General features: G+C 42.2%; 1 protein-coding gene across 7 annotated transcripts in view; it reads left to right on the top strand.

The window, feature by feature from the left end:
- The window catches only part of LOC105930934 (partitioning defective 3 homolog), a 343,689-nt gene extending 326,021 nt beyond the window's left edge, over nt 1-17,668 (top strand). For all 7 annotated transcript variants that reach the window (XM_012869384.3, XM_036138632.1, XM_036138633.1 and 4 more), the window contains 2 exons: nt 6,297-6,439; nt 14,243-17,668. In XM_012869384.3, the coding sequence (XP_012724838.2) occupies nt 6,297-6,439; nt 14,243-14,654 (555 nt within the window). In that variant the 3' untranslated portion in view covers nt 14,655-17,668. The remainder of the gene's footprint in view (nt 1-6,296; nt 6,440-14,242) is intronic.
- Nucleotides 17,669-18,138: the final 470 nt, after the last annotated feature.

Genomic DNA, 18,138 nt, shown 5'->3' with positions numbered 1-18,138 from the left:
TTAAAGCACGGCGGCAGCAGGAGCGGTCCCTTCAGCTGGTGTCGCTGTTATGGAAGGCATAATATGTCCGTCTTGTGTTTTACTGTAACATTTAAAGGCGCTTATTATCTGACGGCCCTAAAGGCTACCCTTTAAAATCAGACGCACGAGCCAACATTTCCAAAAAAAATATTAAAACACTCCGGGTCTCCAGGAGGAAGCTTTTCCTCGTGTGGGCCATATTAAGACCGTCAGTCAGCCGTGGGCAGTTTCCTGACCAGATATGGAAAAGAAATGAGATGTTTGAGCTCGGCCTCTTCTTTATTGCCCTGGATTTGTCCGGTTATAAGGGGGAGTCTCTTTAGCTCCCATAATGGTTTTATGGCCCTTTTACGCCAACTCATGCCTTTACCCTCCTCAATATGTTTTATGATTATATCAGCTTTGCGTGGCGACTAATCTGCGCGTGATTATTGCACCCAGGCCGCTAATGAACACCGGAGGAGTTGGGCTACAACAGTGGGACGGCTGCAGCTCCGTTTGCTGCAGAGACGTTTGGATTGAGGGTCACTTTTAATCAAAGGCAGAGGTTTGGTTTCAGGCGCAATGGTACAATGACGTATACTTTTAATTTTATTTTTAATGCTATTGCTGGTGAAGATTCTCAGTCATCCAGGTCATGGTCATTCCAAAAAAAAGTAAAAAAACAAAGCAACAGGACTTGTTTTCCGTAGCTGAAGACGTTTCGCTTCCTCTCCAGGAAGCTTTCTCAATTCAAAAAGTCTGCTTTAAAGTGTGCTTTAACTCCACAGTGTGCAATTAATTTAAATATTTTTAATGTTTTGCCTGAGCCGTTCCTCTTCCTGGTTAGAACTCGTGAACAGCAGACATACTGCATGCACAGGTTTGAAGGTTGCACACAGGCACAGCTGCTGTACTAGCACCCCGCTGCTAATGCAAGGTTTAATGTTCCTTACCAAACTCAACCTCTTTTGTTGTTCACCAATAAGCTTCTTGCATAACTCTGACAGGATATTTAACCGCCAATCTGGTGGAGTTCGTTTAGATTAGCTGGTTTTCTGGCCTTAAGATTCCCACTCTGGCTTTTAAGGTCAACAGAAAGGTCTTCAATTTTCTGTCACAAAGCCAATAATCCTTAAAACGCGTCATCGCACTCCCGGCATCTGTTACGAGCCGAGATGGCACCTTTTATCGTTACATCATGTCAGGTTTTATCATTTTTATTTAAATATGAGTCATATCGAAAGAAAATGTGTCATTCTTCAGGCTTGTCTTTTATTATTTCAATTTGATTTTTAAAAAAATCCAAATATTTAGTTAGAAAAATTAAACGTGTGACCTGGATTAAGCTCTAACTTCAACATGTCATTGTTTGTCAGATTCAAAGTACCTTTTAGAAAGTTAATTTTAATTTCACATATGGGGAAAAATGTGACATTAAAAGAAAATTTGTCATATTCTCAAGGCTTTATAATCACAAATTATATTTATTTTAAGATCTTTAACATCACCAAATTAAAAAAGAAATATGTGACCTGGATTTAGTGTGAATTTCAAGAATTAGATGTTATTTACTGCTCTAACATCAAATAACCTTTGTTGTGAAGGTACGATCACATTTAATAAATTAGAATATAAAAATAACATTTAAGCAGTTACTATTAAGTTCACATTACTGTATTTATGTTTTTCTTATTGTTCTGGTGTGATATTCTGCTCTTAAATGTCGTGTTTCCATTAGCTGTAAGCAGACAATCATCGTAATTAACCGAAATGACGGCCTGAACACCTCCGTCTGTGTTTAATGAATCTATTTAATGGGTTTCACTTTGTTTTTATTACCACCAATGAGCTTCTAGCATCGTTCTGGACATTTAACGGCTTCTCTTGGCACAATTTGCAGAGCTCATTTAAACAGGCTGGTTGTCTGGCACACACCCGCCATCTAAACCCGGTCAAGGTTGCTGATATTCCAGGCATGTCGGCCGGTGTTATCCAGTCCAGAACCGGCTTAATGCATCCGGGTCACTGTCCTGTTTCAGCCGTCCACCTGTTAATGAGAGACGGTCTGGACATATTTCATCATCCCACGCTCTGTGGGAAAAGCATCAACTGGCATTTGAAACAGCCCCACATCATGATGCAGCCACCACCATGCTTAACTTAAACTTGTCCAAGTCGGCACCCAGTCGTGTCATGGTGTTGAAGCAACTTCGCCGCTGTTGATTTGAACCTTGGTGGCTCCTGGGTTCCTCATGAACATCAACTCTGCCAAAAAGGAACTAAAAATAAGTAATAATTTCTTAAAATCAGTCTATTTTTCCTTGATTTGAGGAGCTAAATAATTAATAATTTTTACCCCTAAAAAAAGGTAGACATCCTGAACTTGACATAAGATGATAGAGATGAATTGTTCCCATTTTAAGTGCAAACATCTTTATCCATTGGTAAATAATAGTATTTACCTGCTCTAATCAAGGAAAAATACACTGATTTTAAGAAAATGTCACTTTTTGTTCCCTTTTTGCAGTGAAGTAGAGCTTCATTAAGGGCCAATGCTGCTGGTGTTCCTGCAGATTCGGGATTGGTGGCCCTAATTCACACGTGTCTAAAATTATACCCTCTAAAGCGGGGGTCACCAACAAGGCGCCCGCAGGACTATATGTGGGGCCCTCAAGCAGGGTCCGAAATTGACGCTTGAGAGCTAGCTGCCACACGGCGAGTAAATGTTTGTACCAAATGATTTGTGTTTTTCAGTCATCATTTTATATATAAACACTTCTTTCTGTTCCTCTACTATCAGCTCGTATGACAACAAACGCTCACATGTGACGTGAGAACTACAGCAACTACGCCATGACCGTTTGCTAACAACTAGCGTTTAGCTCAGGCTAATGATTATGTGGAGATATTTAGCAGGGGTCAGTCAGACTTACTTTGGTCTGTAAAAGATATGCTAAAAGATATGCTTGGCTTGTTGATTTTTACGTCTACCGGCCGGTGAATCAGGAAGTTAATTTCAGACGCTGCTCTAAAGCCTGTTTAATAATAGCAGAACCCTCCAGTGAGCTGCATCTAAAATGTTATTTAGTTGCTCTTGCTTTTTAATCGTACTTGTATTTACATAGATTTAAAATGATAAATGCATCAAAAACGTGTTTATATTCCATAAAGTTAAGGTGAGTTCTGACTCTTCTAGTTCAAAGGTCAGTACAGGTAGCCCTTAGTATGACTCAGTACCAATAAAGTAGCTCTCTACTTCTAAAAGGTGGTGACCCCTGCTCTAAAGGCTGAAATGTATATACACACAAACACTAATCTATGGGTAAATGCTTATGAGCAAGTAGCACCATAACCCATCAAGCTTCTGGCGTAAGTCTGGCTGAATATTTGGCCACTTTTCTAGCCAGAATCGGTTAATCGGTTGGTGTCCTAGACGGTCCCTGCTTTTAAAAAGAATCCACACATTTCCAGCAGGATTGAGGCTTTTCACACTGCAAAAACGGAACTAAAAATAAGTAAAATGTTCTTAAAATTTGTGCATTTTTCCTTGATTTGAGCAGGTAAATAAGATGATCTGCCAATAGAATAAGATTTATGCTCTTAAAATAGGAACAACTCATCTCCATCATATTATTTCAAGTGCATTATATCTAATTATCTTATTTTAGGGATAAAAAATACTCATTCCATTGGCAGATAATCTTATTTACCTACTCAAATCTAGGACAAAAACACTAATTTTAAGAACATTTTACTTATTTTTAGATCCGTTTTTGCAGTGCAGAAGAGGCTTTCCAGAAGCTTGATGTTAGCCGACCATGGAAAACCCCAGTTTCACCCATCCAGCTGTGAATCTGAGGTGAAGCTGGAAAATCTGTCAGTAGTGGTCCTCCATTATGTCGTCCACTGCATCACTGGCAGGCAAACAGCCCCACATGAGGGTGGATGTATATATTTGAGCCTGTCTGTTTAACTCTTAAAAACAAATCGGCAGCATAGTTCACACTTTTACGGCTTATTCTTGCTTTTTTGACGCGCTCTGTTGCATTTTCATTCCACCAAAAACAGAAAAATAGTTTAAATACGTGTCCCGCATTAATTAAATTATGTTGCATATTTATGTTTGCACATTTCTGAACTGAACTGTTTACCATTAAATTAAGATGACAAACCTAATAAATCACTTTTTTTAAGGTTTTAAGTGATAATTTTTCAGTTGGTTTAAACAAACAAGGCAAGGCAAATTTCTTTTGTATAACACATTTCAGTACTAAGACAACGCAAAGTGCTTTACATGATTAAAACATAGGAAAATAAAAGCAAGTTGGAATAAAATGTAGAAAAAGTGAAACAAAAAGTAAATATTAAAAAGGTTTGCACTACTAATGTTTCAGTAAAACAGTTTAACCAGAACAGTCGAAGGCAATCCTAAACAAACGTGTTTTTAATCTTGATTTAAAAAGAACTCAGGCTTTCAGCACTTTTACAGTCTTCTGGAAGGGGAAAATCTAATTTACCCAACTTGTTTTCTACATCATAGAGTGGCATTAGGTGCAAAACTGAGCTAAACGCTCAAAGACGAGTTCTCGGTTGATGCGCTCGAGTATTTCAGTGCAAACGTGCAGGAATCGACTGTGGGCTGCTGATCTGTCTTATTTAACCCAAAAAGGACCGTCAGCGGGTTGAGTCTGTCTCATTAACACCCACTAACATCCATGTCATCACCATAACCTGTCTCTGAGCCTGCAGCATGGTCTTCCTCTCACCCCCCCCCCCCCCCCTCCTCCCCCATCCTCTCTGCCTGCCTGTGTCTCACCTTCACTCTGACCTGAGGAGAGGCGGGCGCCGCCCACTGGCTGCCGGTGAGTTTCTGAGACGTGTAAAAAAAAAATCCAGCTTTAAATCCCATCATAGAGGTCAGAAAGGTGTTTCGGTACTTTTGTTATTAGAAAGTCACATGTCTGTGGATTTTCCTGTAGCTTCATGTACGACTGTCCAGCTGTAGGATTCCCACTCTGGCTTTTTTTTAGGTCAACAGATCCAATTTTCCATCACAAAGCCAATAATCCTTCAAACGCGTCACCGCGCTCCCGCCATCTGTACGAGCTGAGATGGCACCTTTTATCGTTACATAACGTCAGGTTTTATCATTTTGATTTAAATATTAGTCCTATTGGAATGAAATGTGTCCTATTCTTCAGGGTTTTCATTTTGATAAAAAAAAATCCAAATATTTTTTAGTTAAAGATAAAATATTTGACCTGGGTTCATCCCTAACTTCAAAAAAATAAGTTAATTAAATAGAATATGTAATTCAATTAGACTTTAAAAGTACCTTTAGATAATACCTGTGTGTAACATACTATTCATTAAGGTGACGTTTCAGTATTAAATGTTTTTTAAATGGTCTAATGTAATAATCTGATCTTCGGGTTTTATGAGCTGTAAGCAGGAAATCGTCATAAATAAAAGAAAAAAAATGCCTTCAGTAATTTAAAAGTTAAAAGTATAAACGTTATTTTTAATTATATTTTAATGTAGGGTCATCTTTTTATTTATAAAGGTGCCTCTCGATATTTATTTTAGTTGTTCAATTCAACAAGTGAAGCTGATTCATTCCACAGAGAGTGAGTTTAGTGTTTATTTCTGGTAATATTGATGATTATGGCATAGTGCTAAAGAAACAATGATTCAGTTTCTTACAAAAGACTATCAGCACTGGTTTTCTTTTTCTTTTCTTTTTCATTTATTTATTTTTTACTTTTCGGCTCCTGGCTACAATTCAAAAATGGTACAAATTTGTTCCTCCAGGACAGGCGGTTAAAGCCGATGGAGACTTTTTATTTTTAACTGGTGCAAAATTATTACCGAAAACTTAAATTCTCTTTACAATTGAAAATGTTAGGTACAAGAAAACTAGATGCCTTTCTTTTAAAAAAGGAAACGTGCAAAAATCTATTTGTTTATGTAAATTATTGCATTGCTAAAACATGTTGTAGAGCCATAATAAGGATTTTTGGGTAGTTTTCCCACATGCTGGACAGTAAATGTAGTGAGTAGCATGAGATGCCTGTAATTATCCCTGTTGCTTGTGCCACACTTTTTCCTTCCACTAAACTTTGACTCCACATAATGCAAGAGTTAAACTTTTAGAAACAACTTTTTGATGATTTTCACATTCATTGTGCCACAACCTGTAAAATAACAGCAGCAGGTTCGTTTTTCTGTGTCCTTTCTGGACGTGAAGCGACTCAAAATGGCCGCTGGCCCTGCTGTCGTCTTGTCGTTTTCAGTCGAACGCCAGCAGCAACGGCGCGGGCGGGTACAGCCAGCCGGGCCGGCACTCTGTGTCCGTGGAGGTCCAGATGCAGAGACAGAGGCAGGAGGAGAGGGACTCCTTCGCCCAGGCGCAGCGGCAGTACAGCTCCCTGCCTCGGTGAGACTCTCTTTGTGCGTCTTCTCAGGTGTCGCCCCTCTGATCGTTCCTGTTTGGGTCAGAACTGGTTGTTGTTGGCTAGAACCAGACAGATCTGTTATGATTGTTTTCCCTTTTCCTTAATCTAATTTCCTTTGATCTGTGCGATGCGCCGGCTGCGTGTTCCAGGAAATGCTGATGTGTTCATTATTCTGGGGCGGGCGCAGAGTCACGGCCCCTAATGGGCCCGCTTCCACTGGGACCGTTTAAGACTTTACCCTCTAGTCCTGCTCCAGCTGCTCCTTCAGCCTGATTTTATCCGTGTTTCTGTCGTTCTCCCGCCTGTCCACGCCCGCTGGATGTGGTTTCTCAGCTTGATCTGAAGTTTTTTTTTTTCATTGGGAGTTGGGGCTTACCTCTGGTTTGTAGCTCGACTCCTTTCACATGGAGGGTAAGCCACAAAAGTCAGTACTAAAACACTTATTCTTAGTGTTTTAGGCAGATCAATGAAAAGATTAAAGAAAAAGAATCTAAAAAAGTGATTTTTTTAATTTATTTTTTTTGTTTGACAACAGCCTTTTGGTTGGACTGAATAATCTGATTTATGGGAATGTCGTAATAGTCCAGTAAAGATTTTAGGATTGCTGCAGATTTCGCCAGCATCTGCTGATTAAAAAAAAAAAAAAAAAAAAAATCCTAATTTTAAACAATTGTACGATGTTTTAAACATTGTACGATTCAAGATGGACTTGAACACTGCCGAAAGGGAACTAAAGGTAAGTAAAATGTTTTTGGAATGAGAGTATTTGTCCTGGATTTGAGCAGGTAGATGAGATTTGCCAATGGAGTGAATATTTTGACCCCTAAAATAAGATAATTGGATAAACTGCACTTGAAATAAGACGATGGAGATGAGTTGTTCCCATTTTAAGTGCAACAATCTTATTTTAAAGGCATATCATTTGAATTTGCTGCTCAAATCAAGGGCAAATACATTAATTTCAAGAATATTTTACTTACTTTTAGCTCCTTTTTATCACTTTGGTCAACTTGGCACTGACCAAAGATTCAATTCAATTCAGTTTTATTTATATAGCGCCAATTCATGAAACATGTCATATCAAGGCACTTTACAAAGTCAAATTCAATCATATTATACAGATTGGGTCAGAATATACAGATTTGTCAAAAATGTCCTATATAAGGAAACCAGTTGATTGCATCAAAGTCCCGACAAGCAGCATTCACTCCTGGGGAACTGTAGAGCCACAGGGAGAGTCGTCTGCATTGTACATGGCTTTGCTGCAATCCCTCATACTGAGCAAGCATGAAGCGACAGTGGGAAGAAAAACTCCCCATTAACGGGAAGGAAAACCTTCGGCAGAACCGGGCTCAGTATGAACGGTCATCTACCTCGACCGACTGGGGTTAGAGAAGACAGAGCAGAGACACAACAAGAGAAACAAAAAAGCACAGAAGCACACATTGATCCAGTAATCTGTTCTACATTAGATGGTAGTAGCGGGTGAGCCGTCTTCTCTGGATGATGTCACAGTTAACAGAACGCCAGACCAGGTGTACCTTCTATGAAGAAAAAGAGAGAGAGCAAAAAGTTAAAAGCTGAAATGACAACAGTCATTTCAATGCAGAGCAAAACAGGAGCACAGTAGAAATCCGTAGAGTGAGAAAGATGCCAAACTACTTAAATGACACCTTCAACCGAGACTGAAATTTGCTGCTGCCCCTGTGGACGAGCAAAGGGCCTCCTGAAGAAACGTTTCACGGTCCGACGAGTGACAGACGAGAAGAACGTGTGAAGGAGTCAATCTGAAGCCTTCAACCCCAGAAAGAAGGTGCTAATTATTGGTGGTGGCAGCATGATGCTGCGGGCAGATCTCAGCTGTGCTCCTACACGGCACAGAGTGGATGAATCGATGCAGGAGGAGAACCTCGGATCAAAAGCTATCAGGACTCGGCTGGATGTTCCAACAGGACAAGGAATCCAAATGAACATCAGAAATGGGTTCAAAGCTAGAAGCTTATTAAAAACCTGTTGGAAGACGTCACTCTCTGCTGTGAAAGCAACTTAAATGAATTTCAGGACCTCTAATGATAGTCAAATGTCCCCATACTGTGATGTGGGCTCATTTATGGCGCCGTGGCCGATATGTGACACATAACTTCTGGGTGTTTGGGGCTAAATTACCTAAACAGTCTCTGTTTTATCGAAATAAAACCGTCACTCCCAACATACCCGACTGGATCTAAGAGCTTTTCAGTAAAGTGTTGTGACCGTGTTTTAGATTTTTGTTCAGATTTATAGATTAGTGTTGTTGTTGTTTTTTTTTTCTTCCACCGTGGGCGAACTCAGTGGGTGAAACATCACATTCAATAAAAAATGAGGCATGTTTACCAGCCTCGCACAACCTGCCTGTGGGCATCTATCAACCAACAGCAGCAACATGCAGGAATTACTAACCACGTCAAAGTCCCCTTCCAGCCCATTAGGCCCGCCCGCAGACGGACTGGGACACGCATTGGACCTGACAGACGGTAACAGCGGACCTTTTGCGGACAGAAAAATGAGGCGGCCGTCTTTGTCCTCCCTGGATCCGGCTGAGTGTCAGGAATCTGGGCGGTTCAGCGGAAAACATGGTGGAGAAAGGAAGGACGAAGGGGGGGAAAAAAAATCCAGATGTGTGTCATCGGCGATCGTTTCTGCTCGGCCGGCTCTGCCTTTGTGTGACACGTACATGCCCCCCCCCCCCCCCCCCCCCCCCCCCCCCCCACCCCCAGGCTCTGTGCGTTTATCTCCAGGCTGATGCAGGACGAGGAGAGGAGCGGGAACAACGTGGAGCTTTTGATTCGGAGCCATGCATAATTAGCGCGTTTATCAGCCAGCTGTGGAGGGATCGCATTATTCCTCCATTTGGATTTCAGCAGCAAGAGCCGACAAAAAAAAAAAAAAAGAAAGAGGGAGGGGGGATAAATCCTTTAATGATAAAAGAAAGGAGCTTTGTTTTGTATTCAATAGAGATTGCATGCAATCGGGGACGGATACGCTCCTTGATCTGTGAGATAGAAAGTGCGGCCCAGGTTTATTCTCGCACACGCTCCACTGATCCCAATTTACAGAGACGGGCGTCCCCGACATCAGAGTCGATTTCACGAGTTGACAAAAAGGGGCCCAAAGCTGCTCTGATATGCAAACCGGGGCCAAAGCTGCTTCCGTCAGCCGGCGCCGCGCCCCTGAGGGGGGGGAGGAGCTTTAGTGGACGCCCCGCGAAAGTATTCATCGCTATGAAGTGGAAGTAAAACGAAACGATAAGATGAGATGGACTTTATTGATCTCAAACTGGAGAAATTCACGTCTCACGTCGACTCAATGATCAAAAGAAGGAGCCAAAAGGAGGAAAAGGTGCATGAGGTATATACAGTGCGAGAAATAAAAATATAAAGCAGAGATTTAAGATGACTTATGTACATTTAAAGTTACTTATATACATATGGATTTGACGTTGTGCATTAAAGTGGTACCAGGTAAAGAACAGCAGGGTGGTTTTACGTGCTTTTCATCGTTTTTCTGCCCCTTAATATAAGCCCCAACGCATCAAACCACCCTCAGAGATCTCCCATCTACACTGCAAAAACGGACTTAAAAATAAGTAAAATGTTCTTAAAATTTGTGTTTTTGTCTTTGATTTAAGCAGGTAAATTGTATTATCTGCCAATGGAGTGAGTATTTTTACCCCTAAAATAAGACAATTAGACATCCTGCATTTGAAATAAGACGGTGGAGATGAGTTGTTCCTATTTTAAGTACAAAGATCTTATTCCATTGGCAGATCATCTTATTTACCTGCTCAAAGCAAGGACAGATACACTAATTTTAAGAAAATTTTACTTATTTTTAGTTCCGTTTTTGCAGTGTAGTCAGCAGAGTCCACCTGTGTGTCGTTTTAGCCGAGTATAAACTAGGAATGGCTGCTGGGATGCAGGTAGCTACCATCATGGCTGCCCGTAGATCTACTATTATATGGATTTGCTTTTTACGGGGGAACAAAAACTAGTTAAACAGTTAAGAAATGGTTGCGTTCAGTTTTATTTCAGCGCATCGATGTAAATGAGGCTGAAGACGCATGCGCGCCGTCATTTCTCGGGTTTTCGCCGTTTTTAGCATCCTTTTCCTCCTGTTCATCAGCGTAAAACGGCTGCACTGCAAAAACGGAACTAGAAATAAGTAAAATGTTCTTAAAATGTGTGTATTTGTCCTTGATTTGAGCAGGTAAATAAGATGATTTGCCAATGGAATGAGTATTTTGCACTTAGAATAGGAACAATTCATCTCAATCATCTTATTTCAAGTGCAGGATGTCTAATTATCTTATTTTAGGGGTCAAAATACTCATTCCATTGGCAAATAATCTGAATTTACCTGCTCAAATCAAGGATAAATACACTAACTTTAATAACATTTTACTTATTTTTAGATCAGTTTTTGCAGTGTGCTGCCTACACTGCAAAAACCGACCTAAAAATAAGTAAAATGTTCTTAAAATTTGGGTTTTTCTCCTTGATTTGAGCAGGTAAATGATATTATCTGCCAATGGAACAAGTATTTTGACCCCTAAAATAAGATAATTAGACATCCTGCACTTGAAATAAGATGATGGAGATGATTTGTTCCTATTTTAAGTGCAAAAATCTTATTCCATTGGCAAATAGTCTTATTTACCTGCTCAAATCAAGGACAGATACACTAATTTTAAGAAAATTTTGCTTATTTTTAGTTGCGTTTTTGCAGTGTAGAATCCAAATAAGAAACGTCGACGTTTGCGGCTGTGAGGTGAGGAGGGGAAAAAAGGGGGAGAAACTTCAAAGAGTGTAAGGACAGCTGTGCCTTCAGGTTCCTGCCCACCCTGATGCATGGACGGCGAGGCCAAACGAGCGTCCAGCAGGCTGACTTCCTGACACTTATGTATGCAGACACACATGCTCCGCTCGGCCCAAACGCCGCTGCAGCTGCTGCAGGCGGCCTTCGCTCTCCTATAATGGCATTACTTTGGCCCGCAGATCAATGGAGCCCGTCGATGATGAATGAGAGGACCCGTCGTTTCTCCTCATTGTTTCGGGTTCCAGCGGTTTATTTACAGTCAGACATCTTTGTTTGGGAGAGAGGGCCTGGCCCTGCAGGGGGCTGACCTTTATCAGCAGTGAAAGCTGCTCCTTAAGGGACCCCCGCCGCCATTAATCACGGCTCCGGCAGCCAATCCACAGCGGCGACGGGACTCATCCGCCGCACGGACGCCGTCCTCTAAACGTTTACCCCGTCTCGGCGAAAAGTCAAGCAGCAGTTTCGGTTTTCTGGGGAAACGGCAGCCGGGGTTCATCCAAACAAGCCGGCGCTTCGTTCACTGCAAAAACTGAACTAAAAATAAGTCACATTTTCTTGAACTTACTGTATCTGTCCTTGATTTGAGCAGGTAAATAAGATGATCTGCCAATGGAATGAGTATTTTGATCCCTAAAATAAGATAATTTGATTTCCTGCACTTGAAATAAGATGACGGAGATGAGTTGTTCCCATTTTAAGTGCAAAAAAATCTTATTCCATTGGCAAATCATCTTATTTGCCTGCTCAAATCAAGGGCAAATACACTCATTTTAAGAAAATTCAACGTATTTTTAGTTTTGTTTTTGCAGTGTTAATCTTACGACAAGGCGGCTGGTAATATTAATGGAGGCAGGGACTTGAGTTGATGACATTGGATGAGGCGGCCATGGCGAGGCGATGCAGGATGAGGTGATTATGTGCGGGGACGGTGGGTGACGTGCAGCAGAGCGCGTCAGCTCGGTGTGACCTTGTTTGACAAACATAATTGCACAGAAAGTGAGTGAGGAACAGCAGCTCTGGCAGTAAAACGTTCCCCTCGCCCACTTCACGCCTCCGTCACATGCGGTCCTGTGCAAAAAGTCTTAAAATCCTTCCTCGACTTTTTTTTTTAATACTTTCCTTCCAAGCAGACAGTTTTCATTCTGGTTTTAAAGTCGCTTTGATCAACATTTCAGAGAGTGTGTTGGAGCTAAAGTCATGTTTTCTGTCTGGAAAACTGTGATTTTTTTTTATTTTATTTTTTTTTTTCACAGATTCAACCAGGGAAAAAAAAAACTAGAACAATGCATGTCTTTGTGTCTGAAAATCCAAAATTAAATCAGTTTTTTTCTTTTATCCATAATAGTTCAAGGATACCGCCTGAAAATCAGTGAAAAAGCAGCGTAATCCAAAGGAAAACTTGGGACTTTAAGCCACTCAGTTGCTTAACATTGAGCGTTTTCTACAGCTGGAGCCTAAAAAAGATCCGGAGATGCGTTGAGTTTGCTGATGAAATCTTGAGTTTTCATTCAGTTACATTTTTGTGGCAATTTTTAGCTGCTTAGAAACTTTCCGGTGAAAACTAAGGCCGGAAAACGAGTAGATGTCCATATAAAGACGTTGAATTTTGCTCGCTTTTCACGTGAAGCTGCTCAGGAATCACCTCGTTGAAGCTAAGATCTTGTTTTCTGATCCAGATCCTGGCCTGAAAATGAGGTTTAATCAGCACTAGATCCTGAAACATAGATGGAAAGGAAAAATTATTCATACCTCTGCTTGATTCAGGTTTAAAATTATCTTTCAATTTCCCGGCTAGAGTCCCGACTTCAATCTGGTAGATAATCTGTGAAGGGAGTTAAAGATTAGGGTGATGGAGAGGAGGCCTTCCACCCAAATCTGCCAGGTGTATGAATAATTTTGGTTCTCAATTTATTGTATTTGTCAACACATGAAACTGAGAACGTAATGTGTGGAAAGTGAGGGATTTCCTTTTCATCAGGTCTGGATCTGGAAGTTTATATTACCTGTCATAACTAAACAACGTGATGAACCACGGAATATCAAAGTTTCTAAAATTGTGTAAATTATATACTTGATTATTGGAACTTATATCTGGAAAAATGGGCAATTTCTCACCTAACTGGAGTTTCTTAAGCAGAGCCTGACTTAAATCAGCTCAGATGCAGAGAAAGGCATTGAGAGAGCAATTTTTGGGTTGGACATATACAGATATATTTTATTTTATGAGCTAAAGTCAGTGAATGCTGCTTGTCAAGACTTTGATGCAATCAACTGGTTCCCTTATATAGGACGTTTTTTGACCAGCCTGTATAATCTGATTGAATTTGACTTTGGAAAATGCCTTGAGATAACATGTTTCATGAATTGGTGCTATATAAATAAAATCGGATTGAATTGAATTGTATGTTGATGTGAGAAGGTCAGACTTATTGTGGCGCAGCGTTATTTAGTCTCCAGAGGATACACTGCAAAAACAGATCTAAAAATAAGCAAAATGTTCTTAAACATAGTGTTTTTGTCCTTGATCTGAGCAGGTAAATATGATCATTTGCCAATGGAATTAGTATTTTGACCCCTAAATTAAGATAATTAGACACCCTGCACTTGAAATAAGATGATGGAGATGAATTGTTCCTATTTTAAGTGCACAAATCTTATTCTATTGGCAGATCATCTTATTTGCCTGCTCAAATCAAGGACAGATACACTAATTTTAAAGAAAGTTTTACTTATTTTTAGTTCCGTTTTTGCAGTGTAAAAGCAGGCTTCTGTATGAGCTTTTTTTCAAAAATATGCCCCAAACAATATCAGAAGGACCTATTAAATATTTTTGTAGATTGGAATTTTAGATCCATTTAGGAGAAAAATGATCCTTAAAGCGTTCTCTAGTCATCTCACGTCCTTTCCTTGTTTTTCTCGTCCGACATCAGACAGCCCAGGAAGAACCCCAGCACCATCTCCCAGGATTCCTGGGACAAGGCGTACCCACCGGGAGAGGTCTTCCAGACGGCCAAGGACAACCCCAGGTACTGCAGCTACCAGGGCTCCCGCAACGGCTACCCTGGCGGCGGCGGCGGCGGAGGAGGAGGAGGAGGAGGAGGAGTCAACGCCAGAGTCCTGCTGGAGGCCCAGGAGCTGCTGAGGCAGGACCAGCGGCGCAGGGAGCAGGAAGCCAAAGGAAAAGCCATGCAGGAGGGCGGCGCCTACGAGGCGTACGTCCCCCACCTGAAGGAGCAGGGGTCCCCGAAGGGCCCGTACCGACACGACGTGCCGCCTTCGCCGTCGCAGCTGGCGCGGCTGAACAGACTGGGCTCGGAGAAGGGCCGACTCTTCTACTCCTGAGGGCCGCCCGCCCGCCGCCCTGGACACGGACTTGCTTAGAGGTCTTATAGCTTAGCGACGATCTTAACGGTAATGTGGGCGTTTGATGACCTGCACCAATTATCAGTCACCCTCCTACGACCACCAGACGCCCCCGTCCCCCCGGTGCCTTCTCCACCCTCGGCCAGGACTCAGAGACCCCGGCGCCGTCACGGACCGACAATCAGGCGGGGGAGCGGGGCGCTACGAGGCAAACGTCGGGGCGACTCGTCACACCTGCCATCGCTCGGTTAACGCCCGCCGCCTTCGGAGAGCCGCCGCCGCCGCCGTTTCTCTCCTCGGAAAGGAGAGAAAATGAGGCAAAGTGTGGGAAAAGGAAGCAGGCCACAGAGAGAAAGAGAGAGAGAGTGTGTTATTAATAAAAGCCCTCCTCATAAATGATTCATATTGTGTGTTATCTCCTTGGAGGAAAGTCAGGCAGAGAGGGTAGGCATCTCTGATCCTCTGCCTGGCCCCTCTGCACGGCGCTGGGCTCCACTCGCCCGCCCGCCTCCCTGCCTCCCTGCCTCCCTGCCTGTCTGTCTGTCTGGAGCTCCATCTTCTCCTTTCATTCTTCCTCTCTTTGTTCATTACGCTCCTTTCTTCTACCTCAACACCTCCATATTCATCTCGCCCTCCCCTCTCGCTCACATCCACCACCTCCCTTCCTCCTCCTCCTCCTCCTCCTCTCTGTCGTCTCCCGAGTCAGGGCTCTGCACTGAATTTTTCATCAGAAGCCACCTGCTGCCTGCCAGAGCCAAAGAACGGCGCCACCAGAGGCTCCGACAGAGGGCCCGGCTTCTGACATGACGAGCCCAATGAAAGCGGGGGGGAAAAAAGGGGGGGGGGGGCAGAATAAAGATCGGCGGGGAGACAATGTGGCTCCCAGTGTGAAATTAGCAGCAGCCTTTTATTCTGTTTTTTTTTTTTTTTTTTTTTTTTTTTTTTAACAAAAGGCAAAATTGTCCTCTGGAGTTAATTGCTCCAAATTGCCATAATTGCTTTTTGTGTGTGTGTGTGTGTGTGTTTTTTTTTTTTTAAACCTATTTCAGCATTTAGCAGCCACTCTTCACCGCAACGATTCTAAATAGAGGCAGCAGGTGGGGGGGGGGGGGGGGGTTCTTGCTTTTAAAAAACAGCAGTCGAGAAATGAACCGAAGGATGTTGGATTACAAAAAGCAGGTTGGAAAACAGTCTTACCTCAACAATAGAGGTTAATGCAGTGATATTTGTGGCTCGCAAAGCAGCAAAAGTAAAGAGGATGTGCACTCCTTACAGACCATTCTATAATCTAGTAAATATAAAACTCATGCTCAAATTGTTTCATTTAATCTGAGAAGCCATTGTGATCCTATGTGAACATAGTTTGCCACCTTAACTTTAACTTTCTGGTTTAATTTCACTTGCTACACCAGTTACTGTCAGACCTGTAGCATTTTAGAGCCCTCTTCAGTAGGACCTGTCTGACGACACGAAGTAGGCCAAACTGTCTCAAAAGACAAAACCTCATCCCACAATCTGGAGTTATTCAACAACAGATGAAGCTTTGTCTCCTCTGGAGGATTGTGCACGAGGCGTGTGTTTAGCCTCATGCATGTTGAGGGTTTCTCATTAGGGAAATAAAAAAACAGTTGGGGGCGGGGCTTACTGTTCAATTTGTGCAGGATCAAGTGTAGTTTATATAAAGTGTATTTGGCACAAAACAAAAAACCCAACATATCACCAAAGGGACTCAGTGTCCAGAGGGAAAGATGATGGTGGTAGCATCATTTTTTTTCAGGGGCTTTTGTCAAGGTGGATGGAACTATGACTAATTTTAAATAGCGGTGCGTTTTGTGCCCAAACCTGCAGATGTTTGCCAGAAAGCTTGAGATGGATTTTATTTTTCAGCATTGCTGTGAGGGATGCTAGTCGTCTCCAACTCAAGACGAATCCTGAAACCCAATCAGAAGTGGTTACCGCAGCTTTTCCTTTACTGTCCCGCAAATTTGAGTCTTGAGGCTAAATTATAGCATCGCTGTCCCATTAAAGGTGGAAAAATTTTTTATTTTTTTAATCAGACGTGTTCACACTTTTGTGAGCCTCCATTTAAAAGCTGGACAAAGTCTGTGTGAAAGACGGTGAGCTGCTGTTTGGGGAGCGTATTCAGATAATTTAACGTCTCCAGGGTTTAGAAAGCTGCACGGTTAAACTTTTTCTACAGCTGCGAGGACCACATGTGACATTGCATTGATCTCCGGTGTGTCAGCGTTGGTGGAAACCCTGAGTAAATGTAATTATAAGCATGGTGCGTAATGGCTGGAGGTGGGAATGCCATCGTTGTTATTCCGGTCAGCCTGGACGGTCCTGATTGGCAGCTTTTCTGCTCCGGGGACAAAAAGAATAAATTAGTTTCAGAGCAACCTGAGTGATGACGGTACATCCTGTAAAACCCACCATAGACTCCTGCCTGCCTCCCACAACGCCTCTGCAAACAAACCAGATGCAGAAGAAGCAAAACATCAGAGTTAAGCTGCACAACATGTCTCCTGAGATGAGAAGTGGTTGAAAAGATTACTTTTTTTTTATCACTGAAGGTACAGAAAGGAGCCTTCCCCCCCCCCCCGCTGAGGAGCGTTTTTAAGCATGCAGGGATGGCCTGATGAGATGTTCGGGTTTATTCCCACATTAAAACCAAGACGGTGGAAACTGTGAGCGTAAAGAAGCAGGAAGTATTCAACCTGGTCTCTGATGTCTAAAAGTGCCTGAGAAATAATATCTGAACATTTGACACACGTTGTGGTTCTGAAGTGGCCCTGGCCGTCAGAGTGTTTGTATCTGATTTGTTTTACAGAAGCAAAACTCAAATAGAAGTTAATAGCAGCTGATGTGCAATTGTTTTTGTTTCCTGAAGACTTTTTACATGATATCTGGAGAAATGTAAACGGCGTTTTGTTTTTTGTTTTTTCTGTACGTATCAAGCTGAGAATAAAGCAGAAGGCTGTTCCCTGTTTGCAGCGCCGCCTCCTCGTGCCGTTTCTTATTTATCTCCTTCAGACGGAGGCTTCGGACGCTCCAGTCGGACGTCAGTGACGGTTGACAGACGCGGTGAAGCCGACGTTTCCTGACGCTCGCGGCGGAGGAGGATGTTTCACACGTTTGGGTTTCCCTGTGAAAATGGTCTCTTGGGGTAATTTCCGTAAATACCGCGCGAGCTTCCTGTTATTAAGGCCGGCCTCATTGTTCACGGGGGACCTGTTGAGCTGCTACTGTTTTTCTGCTGCGGGTTAAAGGTCAACGTTCAAACCAGATAACACCGGCTGGAGGAGTCCTCGTTTTACTGAATGAGATTCTGTTTGTTTTTTCTACACTTACATTGTCATCAAAAACATTTAATATCACACAAAGATAACCTTAACTTTCAAAGCATTGTTTTTATATATATATATATATATATAACTTAGACTTAGACAAACTTTATTGTCAT

This window comes from Fundulus heteroclitus, chromosome 6 (genome assembly GCF_011125445.2).
Source record: "Fundulus heteroclitus isolate FHET01 chromosome 6, MU-UCD_Fhet_4.1, whole genome shotgun sequence".
NCBI lineage: Eukaryota > Metazoa > Chordata > Actinopteri > Cyprinodontiformes > Fundulidae > Fundulus > Fundulus heteroclitus.
This window is presented reverse-complemented; position numbering and strand designations above follow the sequence as displayed.